The sequence below is a fragment of the Gastrolobium bilobum genome, unplaced genomic scaffold, assembly GCF_033153095.1.
Source record: "Gastrolobium bilobum isolate Gb01-03AN ecotype WA unplaced genomic scaffold, APGP_CSIRO_Gbil_v1 utg5625, whole genome shotgun sequence".
NCBI lineage: Eukaryota > Viridiplantae > Streptophyta > Magnoliopsida > Fabales > Fabaceae > Gastrolobium > Gastrolobium bilobum.
Genome location: NW_026897201.1, coordinates 106729 through 123773, shown reverse-complemented (window position 1 = coordinate 123773; position 17045 = coordinate 106729). Strand labels below are relative to the sequence as shown.

The 17045-nt window shown below is 35.7% G+C and overlaps 1 protein-coding gene and 1 non-coding gene across 2 annotated transcripts; one reads left to right on the top strand and one right to left on the bottom strand.

Annotated features, from left to right (window-relative positions):
* Positions 1 to 10603: 10603 nt before the first annotated feature.
* On the top strand, positions 10604 to 11987 carry LOC133304852 (NAC domain-containing protein 83-like). The gene is made up of 3 exons (XM_061504913.1): positions 10604 to 10784; positions 11299 to 11570; positions 11709 to 11987. The coding sequence occupies exons 1-3, from the start codon at positions 10604 to 10606 to the stop codon at positions 11985 to 11987; spliced, it is 732 nt and encodes a 243-aa protein (XP_061360897.1).
* A 4412-nt stretch (positions 11988 to 16399) lies between these two features.
* LOC133304863 (small nucleolar RNA R71) lies at positions 16400 to 16506 on the bottom strand. The gene has a single exon (XR_009750683.1). It is a non-coding gene; the product is annotated as a small nucleolar RNA R71 (small nucleolar RNA).
* Between the last annotated feature and the right edge of the window lie 539 nt (positions 16507 to 17045).

The window sequence follows — 17045 nt, the reverse complement described above, 5'->3', positions numbered from 1 at the left end:
AAACAGAAAGAAAGATGGCAAAACCAGTTAAAATGGAAATGATTGCTTAGATGCATTAAGATAGAGAGGTGAGACCCATGCATAGAACTACAAGACACTCGTTTAAAGGATTACCACCTACAAAGTATATTGCTTTTGTTGCTGCTGTCTTAAGCAAAGGAATTCAACCACATGCAAATATGCAATATATAGGGACTTTTCTTTTCTTTTCAATTTTCTAGCTAGGGAGGGAATCTCTTACAATCTATAGTTACGTGGAAAAAAGTAAGTGATGATCAAAGCAAGTACAAGTATAAGCAACATCTTCTTAGTGAAGTAAAGTACCAATCGTTTTTTGGCACAGGGAAATAAAAAATACTCTATATCTTAATTGACTGTGTCCCTTTGTTTTGCCTTTTTTTTATGAAGGAATGTACCTTTTGATTTCCCATTATTTGTTCGTCCAAATTCAATTCTCTGAAATCTTTACAAACAACAAATCAACATTGTTCCATATATATAAAACCATTAATATGTAGTCTCACTCATCAACTTAAGTTTCTAGGTTGAATTAATTTTTTACATAGTATCAGAATCTCGTGTCCCGAATTATTCGATCCTTACCATCTCCTATTTTCTCTTGTGAAATTTTTTCATACAGATGAATGGGCATGTGTATTGTTCACCTTTCAAGTCCAATAAACTCGAGGGATCAATTTAAAGGGTTGAATTGTTTCTTTATAAAAATTATTCTTAGCCAAACTAAATCGGACTAAGGAAAAAGAAGTTTGATCTTTACAAACCCCTGCAGCAGATATAAAGTGTGTGCGTAGCTGAGTCATCTATCCACCAATAATTGAAATTCATATATAAAAATTAAAGGAGAGAAACCTTAGTTAATTTAAATGGCGAATCCACTAAGTCGATAACATAACTTTAAACGTCGTAAATTTGGGGTTTTTTATTTTTATTTTTAAAAAGGCAAATCAAATATAATGGTTTAGTTAGTTCTTGGTTATGACTTACGAATCTTTGTATTCCCACATGTCAAACAAAAAACAGCTAAAGCCGAGTCATTTGTGGGGATGCCAAGACGTCACAATCCCACAACTTTGTCCATTAGTTTCGTATAACAAAGGTAACAAGCTCTTCGGTGAATCTTTAGTAAGAAAAAAAGAATGATGTTTTAACTATGATTGAATTTTTAAGGAAAAAAAATAGTGTAATTCAACCCATATATTCTGGAATTGTACTAATAACTAGAGATTTAAGTAATATGTCATGCCCCTTATCAGGGATGTAAAAGTTGGTTTATCTCAGGTTAGAATTAACTCTGTTTAAATAGTTAAAAAAAGTAGGTTTAGGTTAAAAAAATAATAATCCTATTTAAAAAATAGGCCGCATGCCTATTTGAAATCTTAAGTCCGATTTATTTAGTATCAATTATTTGTAGGAATGTGTATGCGTTGAATTAAATTGATTTTCTTGACGAACCGAATTGTATTGGTTTAAATTGTTCAATTTGAAAACGGTTCAGTTCGATTCAAAATTGGTTCGGTTCGTTTTAAAACCGGTTCGATTCGGTTCGAAAATGGTTCGATTCGGCTGGAAACAATTCAGTTAAGTTCGAAACCAGTTCGGGTTGACCCTAATTTGAAAAAAAATTAAAAAATTAAAGAAATAAAGTAATAAAAATCAATTCGATTCGGTTCGGTTCGGTTCGGTTCGGTTCAATTGAAAAGATGTTCGGTTCTTGAACTGGTTTTAAAAACCAGTTCGGTTCATGAACTCATTTTTAAAAATCAGTTATTTTAAGTGCAGTTAAATTTAGTTTAGTGTTCGGTTCAGTTCTTTTGGTTATTTTGCACATCCCTAATTATTTGTAATAACTTGCAAGTTATAAGTCTTTTATCTACTAGTTAACTCTAGTTTTTTTCCTAACCCTTTTTGATCGCACAACATTAGCATCACATCGGAGCACCATTGCACATGCATTACATCCTCACACATTCACATCAACGTTTACATTTGTTAGAGATATGTAATATAAAAACATTGAATGCCCATTACTTAACCGTTTAAATTTCTGGGTTGAAAACATAATATCAGAGTCTGCATGATTAAGTGATCATGGGTTGATCCTCACCATCCACGCTCTATTAATAAATAATTAAAAGTGTGAAGTTTATAAGCATAGATAAGCGAGGCCTATTCATTATCCCCTTTCAAGCCCAATAGATTCTTGTGGGAGGGGCTGTGTTAGATAAATATAATATAAAATCATTAATTAACCTTCACCTAACAGGTTCAGCTCTTAGGCGAAATGGTTGTTTTAATGATATTAAAGCCAAGGTGACTTCACAACAGTGAAGACCTATCACTTACAAGCTTAAATTGTTAGGTGAGATGGTTGCTTTACACTATTCTTGAGGTTGATTCTTCTCTCCTCTTTTTTCGGTCTAGGTTTGTGCCTTTCTTTATTTTAGAACTTCTACTTTTTAGAATTAATAGCCATGATTTCTGGAATAAGTGTTATAAGGGTAGGTTATATTTACAAATTTTTTGTTTACAAACTACACTATGCATTCACGGTAATGCATTTTTAGCCGAGACTATTTCCGGGAATGCATAGTAGAGTTTGTAAACAAAAATTTTGTAAATACAATATTTCATCTATATATATATATATATATATATATATATATATATATATATATATATGACTCTAGAGTAAGACTTACAACTCTTACTCTCCATCTCAACCGTTGATTTCCGTCCATCTAACTGTTATTATTTATTTGAAATTAGTAGTTAATTAATTAGTATAGATAACCGTTAGATGGAAAAAAATCAACGGTTGAGATAAGGAGTAAGAGTTGTAAGTCTTACTCTAGAGTCAAAAGATCCCTACCCTATATATATATATATATATATGAGTAAATACCATTTTTGGTCCTCAGCAAATTTCATGAAACTCGTTTTAGTCCCTAGCAAATAAAAAGGCTCATCGTGGTCCCTAAGAAATTCAAAATGGACCCATTTTAGTCCTTTTAGGGACTAAAATGGGTCTTTTTTGAATTTGTGAGGGACCAAAATTTCAACTAAATGAGTCCATTTTGAATTTCTTAGGGACTAAGATGTGCCTTTTTATTTTCTAGGGACTAAAACGGGCGTTGTAAAGTTTGCTGAGGACCAAAAAGGGTATATACCCTATATATATATATGGGAAAATATTTTCTCCTTTTAAAGGAGAAATTTTTTTTCCTACTAAAGACTCATAGTATAAGTGGGGCCTACAAAATAGTAGAGAGAAAAAAAAATCAAGGTGGGACCCACTTATGCTATGAGTCACTAGTAGGAGAAAATATTTTCTCCTTTAAAAAGAAGAAAATGTTTTCTCTATATATATATATGGGGAAAATGTTTGTCCTTTTAAAAGATATAACTTTGTGACATTTTAGATCCTAACCGTTGATTTTTGTCAATCAACGGTTATCATTTATTGTGTTTTATTGCAAATTACTAATTAATTAATAAGTTTAACCCAATAAATCTTAACTGTTGATTGACGAAAATCAACGATTAGGATCAAAATTGACACAAAGTTATATTCTTTAAAAGGACAAATATTTTTCCATATATATATATATATATTCTGTTTTTTTGCAGTGACTGCAGATAATTTATCTGCATTGAGCCCAAAACTACGTTATTTTAGGACAGAAATCAAGGTATTTTTGTAATTTTAATTTATTTCAGGGTTACAATAATCTTTATTATTATAAATTTTTAATCTTTCAACCACAAAATGATGTCGTTTTGGGAGTGAATGCAGATAATGTTAGTATATAGGTGTCCTAGAGACAATCTATTTTATCAGATGAACACCTTTTTCTATTTAGTATTTCATGATTAATAAATTTGAGCAAACTTTATCTTTATCATATTTATGTCTCGCCAATATTTCATTGTAAATATACGTTTAAAGATAAAGACCCTAGGAATAGAACAGGTGTACACTCGAGGATCTATGATAGGGATCATGATCATGAGGACTCGAGGGCACTGAATGTCTATTACCTAAAGTTTGTTCCTGGTCTTGAATCACAAGAAAGGGTATTGGTGATCTCAATAAGACTAGTAAGATATCATCTACTTGTATGGAGATACAAGGTAGGGACCTCATAGAATGCAGGTATGGTGATGCCTTAGCTGATGTCGTGGGTGGATCTGTTGGAGAACAGATAACACTAAAATGACCCCCTAGAGACTCCACAAGGATTCATTATGGAGAGTATCATTGGATTTGTAAAGTCTCTGAACGTTTGGTAGTGCGGATCGTCCTAGACTTAAGGATGTCATCGAATACTATGTCCTAGAGTTATAATTTGACTATTCAACTCTATTCGCCTGAAAATGGGGAGAACAGTGTACTCTTGGGTATAACTCGAATACATGAGTATAGATGGACATGCCTAAAGGACTCACAATCCCCTATAAGGGATTAGTCGTTCACAAAGACCGATAGGGCTGAGATGACTTCTAGTTGACTCGAGAATCTATGCATAGTAAGAGATCATGAAGAGTCATAATCTGTCTTAGAGTCAATAGAAGAAGATTTCTAGTTCCTGTGAAATATTATATTTAGTCAATAAAGATAGATGATACTCTATCCTTGCTCTCGACTAAAAGTGACCGACGATGTGAGGGATAATGCTAGCATGGTATCCAAATCAGAAAGGTAGATCACTTGATCAACTCAATTAGTTCTGGGGCTACAGAGCATTGCTAGTGTATCATGTAGTCATTAAATGGATTGGGCTTTTTTAAAGGAGTTTAACTGGTTCAAGTTTATTTATGTCAGTAACTATTGGGCCTAATGGGTCACACACAAAGGTTATTCCTTATTGCAAGTTATAGCAAGTTTGGACCAATAATAAATTATTGGGCTTTGTCAAGACTATGAGTCAAGTTGGGTTGGAGTAGGGACTCCAAGCCCACTTGATCCATGCGCCATTTTGGGGCATTAGTGGTGAAAGAGTTTTCTCCACTAATGGGCCCAAATATAATGGTAGGCCAAAGAGGCCTCGGGGCATGAATCCTAGTAAGTCAAAGAGTTGACTTGACCAAAATAAAGTTTGGGCAAATTTGAATTTTGAATTTTTGAAATTTGAAATTTGAATTTGGATTTCGAATTACGAACTCGGATAAGATGGAATTTATATTTGAGTTTAAATTTCAAATTGGAATTTGAAATTTGAATTTGAATTTGAATTTGAAATTCTATGAGGTTAGTTTGTTGAGAATAATTTAAAATTATTTAAAAGAATTATCCAATAGAGATTTGATGGAGATTCTCTCAACTGCTTTTTCATTTGAATTTAGAATTCAAATGAATACTGTTGCAACAAAATTTCTGAGGGAAGAAGAGGAAGAGGGGCGCCTATATGGAGAGAGAAATCTTGACTGGATTCTGTATCAGATTTTATGGAACAAATGGATATGATCCGTACTTGAATTTTGAATTCAAGTCATGAAGCTTCCAAAGGCTCCCAACAGTCTGGTTAGTTGTTAAGTGAGAGGATCAAGTAAAGAAATATCCTCTCACCATTCAAATTTGCGCCTAACTAAATGGAGGGCTGATGCAGTTGATCAGATAATTAAAAAAAAATTAAAAAACCTGATGCTCCCTCTCTCCTCTTAGGGTTCTAGGAAAAGTTCCAACCTTTCTTCTTCTCTCTCTTTTTGCACCATCACCTAGCCTCAAGACACCATTACAGTCTTGAGAAAGATAATCCAAACACTTGGTATCCTCTTCCTTACATGCGCCTAGCCAGCCACCGAGGATAAGGAGGGATCAAGGAGAAAGAGTTCTCGCTAGCAAGAAGGAGATAAGCGTCATCCGCGCCTACAAGTGAAAAAGGTAATTCTGTAACCCCATATTGTTTCAACGTAAAGCATTCATACATGGGGTGTATAGATGGTCTATGCTTCCGCTGCGAAAATTTTTGTTTTTCCACCCATGTATGCGCTCCATAGTATGACAACGATAAGGATGAGCTCAACGCCTTTTTTAGGGCGGCTATCCTCGATTTGTCTTTCCCTACAATAAGCATGTTGTCAACATATAACAACAAAATCAAAAAATCTCCTGCCTCATACCTCTTCACAAATACGCAGTGGTCGGCTTCTGTCTTCTCAAACTTGTGATCAGTCATGAATGATTCAAACTTCTTGTACCACTGCCGAGGTGCTTGCTTCAAGCCATAGAGGCTCTTCTTCAACCGACATACCAAGTCTTCTTGGTCTGGAGCTCGGAATCCCTCAGGTTGTTCCATATGTATTTCTTCTTATAAATACCGTGAAGAAATGCCGTCTTCACGTCCATTTGTTCTACCTCGAGGTCCATCGAAGCCGCCATAGCTAACACAGTTCGGACCGAGGTCATTTTCACCACAGGAGAAAAGATCTCCTCAAAATCTACACCTTTCTTCTGATTGCAGCCTTTCACTACAATCTCGGCTTCAGCCCGTTCTCTTCATTCTTAAACTTGTAGACCCATTTGTTTTTTAGAGCTCGTCTTCCTTTAGGCAGCTTGGTCAGCTCATAAGTCTGATTCTCGTGCAAAGACTTCATCTCGTCATGCATTGCCTTTTCCCATTCTTCTTTCTCTGAGCTCGTAACAGCCTCATCATAACTTTGAGGCTCACCGTCTTCAGCAACAACGGTGTATTCATCAGATGGGTATCTTGTAGAGGGCCTTCTTTCTCGAGTTGGATTTCTCGACTGTTCTTCAGCATGAGAATCCAATTCATCATTCTCATCCCGGATCTCATCATCAACTCGGACCTCAGTTTCTTGGTCATCATCAGCTTGTTGTTGGTCATCATTTTCTTCATTTTCTTGATTTTCTCCCCTTACTTTAGCTCGAACAGGAGGGATGGGTTCTTCACGTCTAACAATAACCCAGACTTTGGGCTTCGAGATGTCATGAATGGTCTCATCTTCATGAAAGATCACATCTCAGCTTCTCACTATCTTCTTATTGATTGGATCCCAAAGTCGAAACCCAAACTCACATCTCGGCGAACCAAGATAGATGCATTCTTTTGTCTTCGCATCAAGTTTTTCCCTTTCATCTTTAGGAATATACACGAAAGCTCGGCATCCAAACACTTTTAATTGAACATAGGCCACTTTCTGACCTGTCCAGACTTCTTCTGGAATTTCTCCTTCAAGTGGTCGTGACGGTGAAAGGTTGATCAAGTCAACATCAGTTCTGACAGCTTCTCCCCAGAATGATTTCTGCAATCTGGCATTGGATAGCATACTTCGGACATTCTCTTCAATATTCTGGTTCATCCTCTCAGCAAGTCCATTCAACTGTGGAGTCTTGGGGGCGTCTTTTCAAGTCGGATCTCGGCCGCTCTGCAGTATGCATCAAATAGGCCGCAATACTCACCACTATTGTCAGATCAGACCACCTTCAATTTCTTTCCAGTCTCCCTTTCAACCAATGCATGGAATTCTTTAAAGGATTGGAGTACCTGGTCTTTAGACTTCAACAAATAAATCCACACTTTGAGAGAGTGGTCATCAATGAATGAAACAAAATATTGAGCTCCTCCTAGAGATCTCTCCGACATGGAGCAAACATCAGTATGAACGAGGTCAAGAATATACCTGTGTCTTCTGGGTTGATCCGGTCTCATAAAAGAAACCAGGTGCTACTTTCCAGCTAGGCAGTGCATGCAACTCTCCAACGCTTGGCCTTTCAACCTGGTCAATAATCCTTTCTTGTTCAGGATTTGGAGCCCTTTTTCACTCATATGGCCGAGGCGTTTGTGCCATAGCTCCAAGCTAGGTCCATCTCGGACAAAATTGGCTTCTCCGCCATTGATGCTTCCTTACATCACGTACAAGGAGCCTTCCTTCTTACCTCGGGCAACAACCAAGTTTCCCTTGGCCAGCTTCCATCTAACACTACCGAAGTAGTTCACTAACCCGGCATCGTCAAGCTTGCCTACCGATATTAGGTTCAATCACATGTCAGGAACATGCCTTACATCTTTCAACACAAGTCGGCACCCAATATCTGTGGTCAGGGTTACATCATCAACACCAACAATCTTGCTGGTCACTTGATTTCTTATCTTCACAACTCCAAAATCACCACCTCGGTAAGAGGAGAAAAAACCTTTGTGTGGAGTAACGTGGAAGGAGGCACCAGAGTCAACAATCCAGGTGCAGTCATTATATGCAACATTCAAATAATTATCCTCACCAAGGAGGAATATCTCAGCATCCGAGTTGGTAGCCACAGCAGTGGTGCTCTTGTCTTCCCTCTTCTTGGGAATAATCTGATCCGGCTTCACAGAGCCGTTCTTCTCGTCATTCTACAGGGTCCAGCAATCTGGCTTCTTATGTCATTTCTTCCCACAATAGAAGCACTTCAACTCATATTTCAGCTTTGACCGACCTCTGGACTTTCCTCTTCTATCACGATCTCGACCTCGGCTCTTGCTTCTACCCCAGGAGTCGGATTTCCCTCTCTCCTCAGCAACGTTTGCCTCAGACGTGCTCGAAACACCTCGTTCTCTTCTCCTGGCTTCTTCGTTCAGGACACTGTCTGTCACGACATCCATCTTCAATTTTCCATTTGGAGTCGAATTACTCAAGGTCACCACCAGAGTATCCCAGCGTTCTAGCAGCGAGCTCAACAGCAGCAAAGCCAAATCTTGTCATCAATTTTTATCTCAGCCTTTGACAGCTGATTCACAATACCTTTGTAGGTGTTGAGGTGTTCAATCATGCTAATGTCGTCCTTGTATTCCAGCTTCACAAGTCGGCGAACCAAGTGTGATTTGTTCCTGGGAGTCTTCTTCTGAATCATGGACTCTGACTTTGTCTACAACTCGTACGCGTTCGTGAACTCGGACACGTGCTCAAAGACACTTTTATCTATATATTTTCTGATTGTAGCTACCGTCTTACGACTCTGAATCTCCCACTCCTTATCGATTTTGCCTGCCGGTTTCTTATCAAGGATAATGGGCTCATGTAAATCTTTACAATAGAGATGATCATCGGTCTCCAATAGGTGAAATTGTATGCAGTTAGCTTGAACATATCTCCATCATGAGTTATGCCACTGGTCTCCATCTCGTCTCCCTCAAAACCCGTTGAACTCGAGCTCTGATACCACTATTCGGAACTCGGTTCCCTCAAGCTCGGCTAAGAAGCCTTTTCGCGGAAGTCAATCAACAAGATCCTGGATCTCGGATCTCGACAATTACCTCGACCTGAACTTCACCAGGTCGGGCAGTGCAGCGAAAAATCAAAAACGCAAACAGGAGAGAGAGAAGAAGAACACAAACAGATTTTAACGCGGGAAAACCTTCTCCAATGAAGAAGTAAAAACCTACGGGACCTAGTCCAGATCAAATGTCCACTATGAAAATAATGGATACAAGAATCAAAATTCACCAAAGTGGTGGTTAACACAACCTCTCCAACAATGGTGATAATCAAATCGACCCTAAAAATGTTTCACTCAAACTCTCTCTAGAGATCTCTCAAATACAAAGCTTAAAGCTTTGCTCTCAAATATCTCAAATAATTCTCTCTCAAATTTTTTTCTCTCTTCTAACCTAGCCTCCACCCACAACTAATGAATATATAAAGGAGGTGAGATCTAGGATTTATGGTTTATGGTTTTTGGAAAATCCCTCAATGGACTTGGATTTAGCATTGAAGGAGGAAGTCCAACAATGGATAATATAAATGGTCAATAAGCTTGGATTCAATAGTTAAGGAATCTTTTATATTGCGGGATGCTCGAATTCACCAAAAAACCATTTATGAGGAGAACCAACCTCAATACGTTGTACAACTATTAAACTTAAGTAGTATAAATGATTTTCCTAAGATATATAAAAATTGCACTAGCAATAACAATAATGCAATTTTACAGGCACATATATAGCAAAACGCCAAAACTAATCCTTTTTGTTAAAATCATATAGCAATTGATGCTATAAGCATGACACCAGCATGTGGAGGTTCACTTATCTAAGGAAAAAATAAAAATAAAAATCAAATGCCAGACTCCAAAATCTCCAGTTCAATATTACATGAAGAAATTTCAAACTATTAGTTCCTAGAGATGCTATTGGCAAATATCGTTTAATACTAGTTAAGACATTATAGGTAGGTAGGGCCACAGAATCTGAGACAACGATATGAAACTTGAAGATTATTATATATATATAATGTGCTATGAAAGCACGCAATAAACTAAAATATAAAATAAACTCTGACACATGAATAATCACTTTATTATGATACAAAAAGTAAGGCATACATGGCAAAATTAAAGGCAAAGAAAAATATCTTTCCGTCTCTATTAACAACTTTTGTTTAATTAATTGTCAAACATAAAATTTAGTCCGTTAAGCATTGTCCCCTTTACATGTTTTGTTCTTGCCACTTCCACCAACCAGCTTTGCTTTCTCATTCTCAGCCTATATAAATATTCAGACTCAAACATTCATTAATGTGCTACGTACTCAGACTCACTTTGAGTTGGTCAAAATTCCAAGTTTCAAGAGAAGGTTTAAAGCAAATGGAAAAGATGAACTTTGTTAAAAATAGAGTGACCAAATTGCCTCCTGGTTTTCGTTTTCAACCAACAGACGAAGAGCTTGTCTTTCAGTACTTGAAATGTAAGATCTTCTCGTGCCAGTTACCTGCTTCAATCATCCCTGAGATCAATGTCTGCAATTTCGATCCTTGGGATTTGCCAGGTAGCAAGGCTATAGTAACAATTTTCTTTTTCTTAAGAGAATATGTTAGAGAAATAAAAATTATTGACAGCTTTCACTTAACAACTTGAGTGGTCGGGTGAGATGGTTGTTTATTCAGAGAGACCGTGACCACGGAGTCATGTGTGTGGTGTAATATTCACGTTTCAAATTTAAAGTGTTCTAGTATTTAATTTACATGTGAAGATGTGTTAGATAAATATAAAAATCACTAATAGGTCTTTAATTACTAGTTTGAGTTGTTAAGTGAGATATTATTTATCATAATACCAGCATGTTGGATATATAATATAAAACTATTTTGGTCTTCAAGCTTGATAATTAATTTATGACATAATATCAAATTCTCAATAACTAAATGGCTTAAAAGTTCATTCTTAACAGTTCATTCTCAATAATATAAAACTATGATAGTCGCTATGCTAAGCTCTTGTATAGTGGTCTTACTGCTTGTAATTATAGCTTGACTATTCTAGTTCGATGTGTGTGTGTTTAGGAACTTGTGATCAACAAGAGAGGTACTTTTTCAGCTTTAAGGAGGCCAAGTATCGAAACGGTAATCGCATGAAACGAACAACAAACTCTGGCTATTGGAAGGCAACAGGAGCAGACAAAAGAATTTCATCATCAATAAGTAATGGTATTGTGGGAATAAGAAAAACTCTTGTATTTTATGAAGGGAAATCTCCAAATGGGTCTCGAACTGATTGGGTCATGCATGAATATCGCCTCATTAGTTTAGAAACAACTCCTTGTAATTCATCCCAGGTAATTAAATTCCAATTATTTTTGGGGCTGTAATGTAAAAAATATCTGGATTTGTATATGTGTAAATGTTTGCAACATATAAATTATATTAATCATACTTTACAAATATTTATATGTCAAATGCTTTTGTGTTTGCAGAACTATGCAAACGAGATAGGGGATTGGGTTCTGTGTCGCATATTCATGAAGAAAAGAAGTACAGAAAGTGATTGCAACAGTACTGCTCCTATGCTGAAGAACAATACAGTGATGAATGTTCAGGTGACTAAGCCAATATTCTATGATTTTATGAGGGTACACAAATCAGCTCTGGTTCCTATCCAGTCTTCTACATCCTCATCTTGTTCAAGCACTAGTGACATTATAGAGGTCTCTTCATCAGACCTCGAAGAAACAAGTGCCTATGCTGACTGTTAAGTGCAGTACTATTATCTCTTCCTTTTAATTATCTGCAAATGTACGTGTTCATGTCTGTGATATATTCATTAAGGAAAATGGATCATATCTCAGAGAATATTCACAGATTTGCTTCTAATTAAAATGGAACATACATTTCTGGATGTCTTTGTTCCCTGTGACCCTGTCACACTATTTTGTGTAACCCGCAGATTTGTAAACCTAGTTTTAAAACTTAACTTTTTATTAATGTAGATAATAGAATAAATTTAATCCATAAAAAAATTAATAAATTTAACCCTCAATGCATGCGTAAGAATCTCTCTCGTAAAATGTTAACATGCACAATTAATTAAATAAATTTAAGGAATTGAATTGCCGAATTTTGAATCACATGGAAATCTACAATTGGTTATATATATTTAACGAGGATTTTAGCATTTTATTCAAATTAAAAAAATGTTAAAATACCATTATCCTTGTCTTGTCTTTTTTCTCTCTTTATTAATATTAGTAATCAACTGGCAATTCGGATAATTCAAAATATGATATAATAATTGAGGGAGCGATTAGAGATTTTTTTTTTGGGTAACTATTAGAGATATTATTTTGATTTGCTTCAATATCTATTTAACGCATATAATGTTATTTTAAGGAATTTTTTTATAGAAAAAACTTATAATAAATTATATCACTTTTATACTTTTATCATGAAATCATTTTCCAATACAATTATCTCCAAAAGTTTACGCTAGCAAACCATAAGAGACAACACACACACAAGTATCCCCCATTATTCTTTTAAAAGTTTCCACTCTAGTTTCCATTATTGAAAATGAAAGCACGGATTAATATAACAATTGAGTAAATGAATGGCACTTAGTGAAACTAATTCCCTAATCCAAAAGATTTTAAATGTTGTTCCACAAGTCAATTTGGTGTGAAATTAATAAAGAAGGTACTATCTCACATGTGTATATATTTTAATGTTTGATGACGTTATAGATATCCATCGACTATTGAGTTCAAATTTGTTTACTTACCACTTAAGCTTCCACTTACAAGTATCTCTTTGTCTCCAGTAAAATGCACTTTATCATTATTTACAAAAAAAAAAAAATGCACTTTATCATTTGAACATTGTTTCTAATTGGTTTTAGTTTTTTGACAGATAATTTTATATAATTTATATTTTAAAAATAATTAATTGAAATATATAATGACAAATAGTTATGTTCAATGTACCATAAAATAAATAGTTATGTTCATCGAAGAGATAAAAATGATTAATAATGTTAGGAATTTTGATTGACCAAGTATTGTATTTATGTTTTAATTCCATAATGTAGAAAAGATTGAGATATTTGAATTCATACCAAGTATATAGGATAAGTATTTTAGTAGATCAATTACTTACAATTCTAACAAATATATTTGTTAAATAATTCATTGGAAAGCTCGACAGAAAATTCTTCAAACACGGTTGCAGAAAAATTGCCATAACTAGAGGGATTTTTTTTTAGATCCCCGATAAGGAGATATTGATAATATTATTTATCTAGATTTGGTATATGACCCTTTGGTCACCTTGGCTCTTATATCATGATAAGCAACCAATTCAACTCAACAACTTAAGCTTAGTGTTGGGTCAAGTCGAACACTCAAGTCAATTGCGGAAGCGAAACAGTAAAATGTAAGAGGAGAGAGATGGAGAAGAACACGGTCAACTTGTTTAATGTGGGAAAACTTTCTCCAATGTGAAGAAGTAAAAACCCACAGGACACTAGTTCAGAATCAAACTTCCACTATAAGAATAATGGATTACAACAATCAAGTTTCCCTAGTCTTTCACTAGAGGTACAATCAAAATTCACCTACAATAGTGGTAATATCAAACTTCCCTAAAGAGGTCTCACTCAAACTTCTATCTAGAGGTATACAAATTCTTTTTCGTATCTCTAAACCTCACACACTACAAGCTTATATAGGGGAGGGAGATTATTCTAGATATTGAACCACTCAAAGGATGTGTACCTTGAGCCTTGCACCTTCATTTATGGAGAGACATTGAACCACTTAAAGGATATGACCCTTGAGCCTTGCACCAAAAATGGAGAGTTCCAACCTCTTGGGACTTGAGCCAAGCATTGGAGAAGGAACAACTCCCAACAAATCTCCCCCTTCCGACTTCAATGCGTCGGGATCAGCATCATTCTGACACCTTCACAGTAGTTTTCGAATTTTCTTGCTGATATGCCTCCAGCATATGTATAAATCTTAGCCAAAAAGAGAAAGAATCTTGATTAATCTTGAATAAAAAGGGAAGTAATTACTGTTAATTTGATAAATCTCAATCAGAGATCGTACAACTGATTTTCTTCTGATTTTGTAGGAAAAAAAGACAAACAGGAGCCCAAATTGGAAGCAGTAAACTGAAGCCCCAGGCTGATAGCGTGGGTGTGGCGCTAGTAGCGCCAGAAGAACTTTTCATCCGGAATCATCCACGCTGTTAGCGTGGAATTCGCACTAGTAGCGCCATACATTCTTGCATACCACGCTCATAGAGTGGGAACCATGCTAGTAGCGTGATCTTCCAGCTTTGTTAACAAAACTCCCACGCTGACAGCGTGAGATCCACACTAGTAGCGTGGGAGGTGCGGACAAATCAGTAACAAATCCTGTTCTGAATCAGTGAAAGTCTGAACCAAGATTTACGATAAAGATTTAATCAAGATATCTGAGTAAGACACAAAGTCTATAAATAGAGGCTTAGACTCCCATAGACAAAAATCTTTGGATGGAGAGAATTGTGAGGATCAAAGAATTCTTGGAGACTCGCACTGGAGATTAGAATTCCACCGGAGTTGAAGACTGAAGACCATTGAGTTTTTATTCTTCTTCTTCTTTTCTTCTTAGTTTATGAACAATTTTTATTCTTTGAATTTGTTAAAGCCAGCTATGTCTGGCTAGTTTTCTTTTTGTAGTTGGATCATGGACCCAATATGAATTCTTTATATTTCCTGTATTGTTTTTATAAGTTAATTAATTTGTTTGTTTTATTTTGTCTATGTTATTTTTTCCATATCCTTATTAGAATTGATCTCTCTAATTATAGGACTTTGAGGGTTTGGGTTCACAATAAACATATTGGAGTTTTAATTTGGACAAGGGTAGAATAACAATTTGTGCATGACCTAGACATAGGCTTACATAGATTGCATACTTTTAATTCATTTTCTTAATGCTCAATTCAAGAGGGATTACTAGGACACTAGGATTCTAATTGGGTTAAAGGGTTGAAATCATTAAGACATTAGGGTTCAACTATTTTATAAGAAAATAATGAATTGTCTGAACAAACGAATTAATTAATTATAAAATACAATATAGGAATATAAGGGAGGATCAGAGGTGAAGTGCATCCTGACTACAATTTTTTTACAATCTTTAATCAATCTCATATTTTTCGTTACGTTCTTGATCTTTTCTTGCATGCTTTTTAATATTATTGTTTTAAAATTCTATTTTTAAAATTCCAACAATCAATCACTTTCACAAATCAAAAAAATTTTCTTTTCCAACTTAAGGAGAATAGTTAAATTAATACTTGGTGCATTAATCCTCGAGGGAACGATCTTTACTTATCACTTTTATTACTTGAAACGAACGGTATACTTGCCGATTTCGCAACAAGTTTTTGGCGCCGTTGTCGGGGATTAATTACGTCAATATTATTTTTAACTTTCAATCTTTAGGATTGGAATTTTATTTTTTATTTTTTATTTTTTATTTTTTATTTTTAAAAAAATTAATTAGTTTTATTTTTTATTTTTTTATTTTATTTATTTCGGTTTTTTTTTTAAATTAATTACTTTTTTTTTTTACTAATTTGATTTCTCTCTTTTATGCGAGGTGAAGTTAACCGTGAATCTTTACAATTTGATCCAGAAATCGAGAAGACTACAAAGAAGAACAGGAAGCTAGCCAAGCTAAGGAAGCAAAAGGAATCCTTGAGTTCAGAGCCAAAAGCAGAACCCGAGATGACAGCTCCCAATCCACCACCGGAGGATGAATTGATGGAGTCAATCTTGGCTCCTCTTTTCACTAGGCCAAATTCTAGCATCGTCAGACCACCAATTGATGCTAACAATTTTGATATCCTGCCAACACTGATATCCTTGGTGGAGAAAAATCCATTTGGAGGGAAAGATTATGAAGACCCCCATGATTTCATTGACAGATTTCTAAGAATCTGTTATACAACCAAGCATCACGGGGTGTCAGATGACGCAATTAGACTCTGGTTATTCCCTTTTGCTGTAATAGGGAAGACTCTTAGATGGTTGGATAGACAAGCTCCCAACAGTATCAGAACATGGGATGAACTGGCGGCCAAATTCTTCGCTGAGCACTTTTCCATGGAGAAATACAACAAGTTGGTTAATGAAATTACCAACTTCACTCAACAGCCAGGAGAAACTCTATGTGCAGCTTGGACCGGATTCCAAGAATTGATCAGAAAGTGCCCCCAGTACGACTTGCCAGACGGAAAGAAAGTCAGAGTCTTCTATAATGGAATGACACCAGACTCTAGAATGGTTGTCAATGGTACAGCTGGTGGAACCATAGGAAAGAAGACAACAGCTCAAACTTTAGAGCTGATAGACTACATGGCAAGGCATGAGAATGCATCAATGGCAGTTCAACCACTTCAACCAATTCAACCAAGAAAGAGACTTCTGCAATTGGGAAACAATGATGCATCGGTAGCTGAACAAAAGATCATTCTCAATAGCTCGCTAGTTTGAATGCTAAGTTGGACAAGATGCTACTTTCTACAGCTCAAGTTAATTCAGTTAGCTGTGAGTATTGCAAAGGAGAGCACGAGACAAACGAGTGCCCCACACTTTTAGGAGCTGAATCGTTCCAAGTTAATGGAATTTGGTATGATCCAAAACCACAACAGAACTTCCAGAGAAACCAGACCAATGCTCCAGGAATAACTTCCAAAGGAGAATTCAAGGGGGAGGGTTGGATTACAAATCCAACCAATATTTACAACCTCCTCCAATTCCACAG